General features: G+C 57.6%; 1 protein-coding gene across 1 annotated transcript; it reads right to left on the bottom strand.

Annotated features, from left to right (window-relative positions):
* Nucleotides 1-258: 258 nt before the first annotated feature.
* Nucleotides 259-5,806, bottom strand: ZNF467 (zinc finger protein 467; the record flags this gene model as incomplete). The annotated part of the gene is made up of 4 exons (XM_079711874.1): nt 259-1,766; nt 4,244-4,357; nt 5,173-5,289; nt 5,773-5,806. The coding sequence occupies 4 exons, from the start codon at nt 5,804-5,806 to the stop codon at nt 259-261; spliced, it is 1,773 nt and encodes a 590-aa protein (XP_079568000.1).
* Nucleotides 5,807-6,036: the final 230 nt, after the last annotated feature.

Raw genomic sequence — 6,036 nt, forward strand, 5'->3', positions numbered from 1 at the left:
TGCTTTCCGATGGGGTCTCTGGGTGGGAGATTTCCAGGAACTCAGGCCTGAACTGAACTCTCAGCACTCTTTTTGTCCCAGAATGTCAAAGCCGGTTCTACTTTCCAGACTTCTCCCCAGCAAGACAGAGAGGGAAGGAAAATGGCCAGAGGCTGTCCAGGCCGTCGTGCTCCTCCGCCCAGGAGATGTCGTCGGGCATGGGTCTCTGGAACCAGGGAACAAAAGGAGGCAAAGGCAGGGTCCGGCCTAGAACGAGGCTCAGAAAAAGAGCGGGGACGCCGCCACCTCGGTGGGAGTGGGCCAGGCGGGAGCCAGGAATTCGGATTCGGAGGTCGGGTGGGCGGCGCCGCCGTGGATGCGCTGGTGTCGCGCCAGGTGGGTCTTGCGGCTGAAGCTCTTGCCGCACTGAGGGCAGGAGAAGGGGCGGGAACCCGTGTGGACGGCCTGGTGGCGGACCAGGTTGGTTTTGGAGCTGAAGCTGCGGGCGCACACGGCACAGGCGTGGGGCCGACTGCCTGTGTGCACCGCCTGGTGGCGGCCCAGGTGCGACTTGCGGCTGAAGCGGCGGCCGCACTGCGCGCAGGCGAAGGGCCTGGCGCCGCTGTGGGCCCGGGAGTGGGCCACCAGGTTGGGCCGCGAGCCGAAGCGGCGGCCGCACTGCGCGCAGGCGAAGGGCCGTTCGCCCGTGTGCACCCGCCGGTGCCGCGCCAGGTGCTGCCCGTGGGCGAAGCCGCGCCCGCAGTCCGGGCAGAGGAAGGACCGCTGGCTCGCGGGAGCGCCCGGGGGCGCCGGTGTGCTTCGGGGCGCGCAGGCCGAGGGCTCGGTGGCAGCGGCGGGGTCCACGGTGGCGCCCAGCGCGCACTCGTCGCACGCGAAAGGGCGCCCCTCGCCACGGTGCAGACGCTGGTGCATGGCGAGGTTCTTCTTCCAGCCGAAGCTCAGGCCGCAGTCGGAGCAGGAGAAAGGCTTGGGCCCGGGAGGGGACGGAGTGGGGGACGGGGCAGGGGACGTGGGCGAGGCGGGCGCGTCGGGGGAGGACGGGGCGCGGCTGGCCGCCTCGTGGACCCTCTGGTGCCGCACCAGGTGTTGCTTGTGCGTGAAGCTGCGCGCGCACTGCGCGCACTGGTAGGGCCTCTCGCCCGTGTGGATGCGCTGGTGGCGGATCAGGTGCGTCTTCTTGCGAAAGCGCTTCTCGCACTCGGGGCAGGGGAAGGGCCGCTCGCCCGTGTGCGTCTTCTGGTGCGAGCCCAGGTGTATCTTCTGGCTGAAGCGCTTGCCGCACTCTGCACACGGGAAGGGCCGCTCGCCCGTGTGCGTGCGCAGGTGGCGGGTCAGGTGGGCCTTCTTGCTGAAGCGCTTGCCGCACTCGGAGCACGGGAAGGGCCGCTCGCCGCGGTGGCTGCGCTGGTGCAGCAGCATGTGCGCGCGCTGCGTGAAGCTGCGGCCGCAGTCCGGGCAGGCGCAAGGGCCCTCGCCGCGGTGCAGCCTCTGGTGCAGCCGCAGGGTCAGCTGGTCCCGGAAGCGGCGCTCACACTCCCCGCAGCCATAGGGCTTCTCCGAGGAGGTCGGGACCCAACCCGCCAGCGCGAGCCCGCCCAGTGCCCCTGAGGCCCCCGGCTCCAGCTTATAGGCGGCGGCCAGAGGCCCCAGGTCAGGTGCGGGAAAGGGGCTGGGGAGTAATGACAGATGCTGGGGCCATTCCACCTCCTCTCCTGCCTCGTGATCCTCCGCCTCCACCTTCACCTGCCGAATCATCCACTCCTCCCCTGAAAGATCAAAACAAGGCGAGTCTGTTAAGCCCCACATTTATTTATGCGCCGTTTATTTGCCAATACGACCACCACTTCCTGGAGCCCTGAAGTCTGGCTTCTGCTCTTTCCACTGGGAAATTCCTGGGAATGACCAAACCCAAAGATCACTGCAAGTCCTCGTCCCGGGCTCTCTGCTGCGGGGACGCTTTCGCCCCGGTTTGCCTGCCTCCCTGCCTATGGAGTAGCCTCCCCTTACTCTCCCTCAAGGTTCAGTCCTCAGGTTCCTGTCCTGGCTCATATGTCCACGTGGCCCCCCACATCTTTCTGTTGTGGAACCTCAACCTCTCATCTCCCGTTGAGCAACTCCCCTGCGTGTCCTGCGAATTGGCTACAGCTCAGCAGGCTTACCGCCAGACACCCCACCTTCCCAGATCTACCCCGCTGGTGTCAACAGTAGGTCTACAGCCTCCTTCTCCCAGCGGGCTGGACTTGGAACCTTGACTTTCACCTTTGATGCCTCCCCGTGGCCACTGAGAACCTCTGCCTTCCTTCCTGTGGTTTCTCAAAGGCTCCCCTTGCTCATACGCCCTTCGTTGCTGCTTCTAGGGCCGGGTGGGAAATCCCAGTTTAAGAAGAGGATTGAGCTTACAGGACTTGGGGGACCCATGGATGGTGCCACCACTGGAGAAGCAGGGAGGGCCCTCTTAAGGGAGCAGGTTGGAGATGGGTTCCCCTGGAGCTTTGCCCACTCTTGGGCACTGCAATGGCCCAGCCAAGAGGAAGGAGCTCAGGACCCAGACCGGGAGTGTCCCCTTGGGTTCTCCTCTGCCACTAAGCAGCAGTGTGACCATGGTTGAGTCACTTAATCTCTCTGAACTAAGTTTGTTAGCTTGCTTAGACGTAAAGGTTGGACCAGTTCACGGTTCCTAAATCTGGTGCTATGTCATAATCTCCTGGGCAACTTTCACAAAATGCATCTAGGGGAGCCGGGCCTGTGAATCTGTTCTCTTTCTTTCAAGCTCCCAAAGTGATTCTTGTTTGAGAACCTTTGTACCAGCTGATCGGAGGTCCTGTCTGGCTCTAAAAGTCTGTAATAGTCTGAGCCTTGGTTACATGACACATGGACTATCACAGTTAGATTTACTCCTAGTTTCTTTTACCCATCCATCAGTTCCAAACAACTATTTATCATACTGTGATATCGCTTTCGTTTTCATTGTGCCACTCTTCTACTGAAGAACCATCAATAGCTCCCCATTATTTAGAGAATAAAGTAAGTTCTGGCTGCATCTGAGGCTCACGCCAACCTAGTCCAACTCTCTTAATACTCCCAGGCATAAACCCCTCACTTCTGGCAAGCTGGTCTTCTGTAACCCCAGTCACATGTCAGCTTCCCTAGTTCGAAGTCTCTTCTCAGCCTAGAATGTTTTCCCATCCTCCACCCTCACCCTCATCCAAGCTGAAGTCTACACCTCTCTCAACATGAAGCACAAATCAACAAAATCCAAACGCACGATGATCTCATATAAACACTTAACTGTTGACACTTTTACACTTCCTTGTGACATGCCTTTATTGTTATTTGTTCTTTTAATTCTTTATTCTAGCTCATATTGGTATCAGATTTCAGTTTCTGGAGGGCAGACATCTTGTGTTCTGTTCCTTTGTGCGTCTAATAAAAATGAGGATTGCAACCATGTACTGGGTGCCAACTGCAGATGAAGCACTGGATATACACTCTCGCAAACCTTCACAAAAACCCCTGTGCAGAAGTTACTCTTATTTCTCGTGAACGAACTGAGGCTCCTCTAGCCTATCCAAGGTCACTCAGCCAAAAAATGTGGAGCAAGGATTCAAACCAGGACTGTGTCACTCTAGAGCCCCTCTCTTCCCGCTCTACCTAACACAGCCTGGACCTAGTGGGCACTAAATAAGCCCTTGTGGAATAAGTGACATCACTCAGGCAGAAGGTGATAAAGCTGGTGGTAGTGGAAGGAAGCGATGGGTAGGACTGTGGAGAGAGTACAAACTGTTTGATTGCCTTGTGTATGGGGGAGATGCGTCAAATACAACAGATTTGGAGCATGTGCGTAGCACCGAGATCAGTGGAGATGTGGGGGAAGGAGCACGTCTGGGGAGAGACAATGAAAAGGTTGATCAACGCCATATGTCTTCCTGGGAATCATATTTCAAGTTGTCAACAGGAATGAACTTTGACTGGGGGAGACAGGCTGGGAAGTTAAGACTTCTGGAGGATGTTGAGGTGAGAGTGTGTTTCTCTTTGGTGGCCAGCCTCTCTGATTCCTGTTGTCTGTGGATGTAGAATTCCCTCTGCGTGCTGAAGCTCTACAGCAGAAAGGTGCCAGGGCCTGATTCATCTTGGGTTGGTAGGGCCTGGGGCGGCTGCCTCCTCAGACAGCAGCTCGGGAGCTGGCAGGCCCCTGCTCCCTCCGCCTGGCCCCCTGGTGGGATGGAGAGCTGGGAAGACTCACCTGGGCAGGAGCCCATGGGCTCAGCCTTCCGTGGTGCACATGCCCGGCCTCCTCTGCAGGGAGCTTCAGCTTGTTCAGTGGGGGGACCTTCCTCTGGTCTGGGGGCCTCACGCCCTGGCAGAGAACAGGCTACCTCAAGGACACCGCAGACATCAGAGATGGACAGAGCTCCCCACTGGCGCTAGGAAGCAGGGGCTTTTGACACCCCGGTCCCAGCCCCACCGGCAGGATTGCATCCCACATCATACCTGCAGGGGCTGAATTCCCAGCTGCCCCAGGGCAGCCTCAGGCTCCTTCAAGCAGGGCAGCTGCTAAGGCCGTGCAGGTTGCAAGAGCCACAGCTGTGAGGAGTTTCTGGAATATGTGTGTGTAAGATAGTGGAAGCAAGGAAGGGTCCCTGCCCTGAGGCTTACATGAGGCTCCTAGGAGGGGAGATGGGGAACCTCCCAGCCACCAGATGGACTCCAGTTCCAAGGCAAATCATTAGAGGAGATCGGGGTGTCAGAAAGCCAGGTCCACGCCTGCCTTAGGCATCTTCTCCCCGTATCTGTTAGCTGCCTCCCTCACCTCTTTCCAATCTTACTTTCCCAATGAGGCCTACTTTCACCCCACTATTTAATCCTCCAGCCTGCCCCACCCCTACCTGCAGTGGTCTCAGGCTCCTTCACCCTGCTTTACGCCCCCAAAGCACATAGCCTCTTCTAACACGGGTTATAAGTACACTTATTTCTACATTTGTTGTCTGTTGACCCTCTGCCCTCACTAGGATTAAGCTCCTGGAAGGTAGAGATCTTTGTCTCCTTGGTCACTGAGGTATCCTGAATATCTAGAATAGCATGGGGCACTTAGTAGGTGCTCAATAAATACCTGACGAACAAAGGAAGGAGGACTCCGCCCTGAGCCACCTTCCCTGGTCCCCACTTACTTACCTGAGCATTTGCCCAACGCTCTCTCTTCCTGGGGAGGGGACATCTGTTCCTGGGCATTATGGGACTCTTCCCCAGGCTCACTTTGGGGGGCCATCTCCGGCTGTCCCACAGAGAGTCCTGTTACAGGCAAAAGGATGGGTCCAAGTAGAGCACAAAGTACAGAAGAGGTGATCAAAGATGGGGGGGTCTTCCCCTTCCCAGCCCACCCAATGGGTTTTCCCCATGTGCTCAGGAAGGAAGGGTCTCTAACTAGCATGGACAAGGGACAGCCAGGCCCTGCAGTGGCTTGGCCAGGTATCGACCTCAGCCCCCTTGCACTGCGTCAAGGACAGGCGACAGAAGGAAGAGAGAGAATAGACTGAAATATCCTGGTGTTCTGTGAGTACTAGCACAACCTCCAACATGGACCAGGCATTCTTCCTGATGAAACTGAAAAGGATGCTGCCCTAAAGAAAGGCTCCCAGGGTCTCCGGGGTATCAGGGCTGCAGCCTCCTGAGGATGCTCTGCTGTCTGAATTAGGGAAGCAGCAGGCGTACATGCTCTTGAATCCTCCTTCTCCCCTGCCCCCCATCCAAGTTCCTTCAGTTCTGCTGGCTCACCCAGGGACCTGAGGGCCTCGAAGGTCTCTCTCATGGCAACCCAGGATAACTCCTCCTGGGGATCCGGCCACAGACCCTAAGGAGAAACACAACCTTCTTCAGATTCTTCTCAGTCAGCTTCCACCTGGGTGCTGGCTCTGCCCAACCTCTCCCCGTCAGCTATCTCCAGGAGCTCCAAAGGTGATGTCCTCAGGTACAGGTGAGGGAAATGAGGGAACGTGGATTTCAGAAAGCAGAGACCTTTGAAGGTGGACCAAGGCGAAG

The sequence above is a fragment of the Hyperoodon ampullatus genome (genome assembly GCF_949752795.1).
Source record: "Hyperoodon ampullatus genome assembly, chromosome: 9".
NCBI classification, from domain to species: domain Eukaryota; kingdom Metazoa; phylum Chordata; class Mammalia; order Artiodactyla; family Ziphiidae; genus Hyperoodon; species Hyperoodon ampullatus.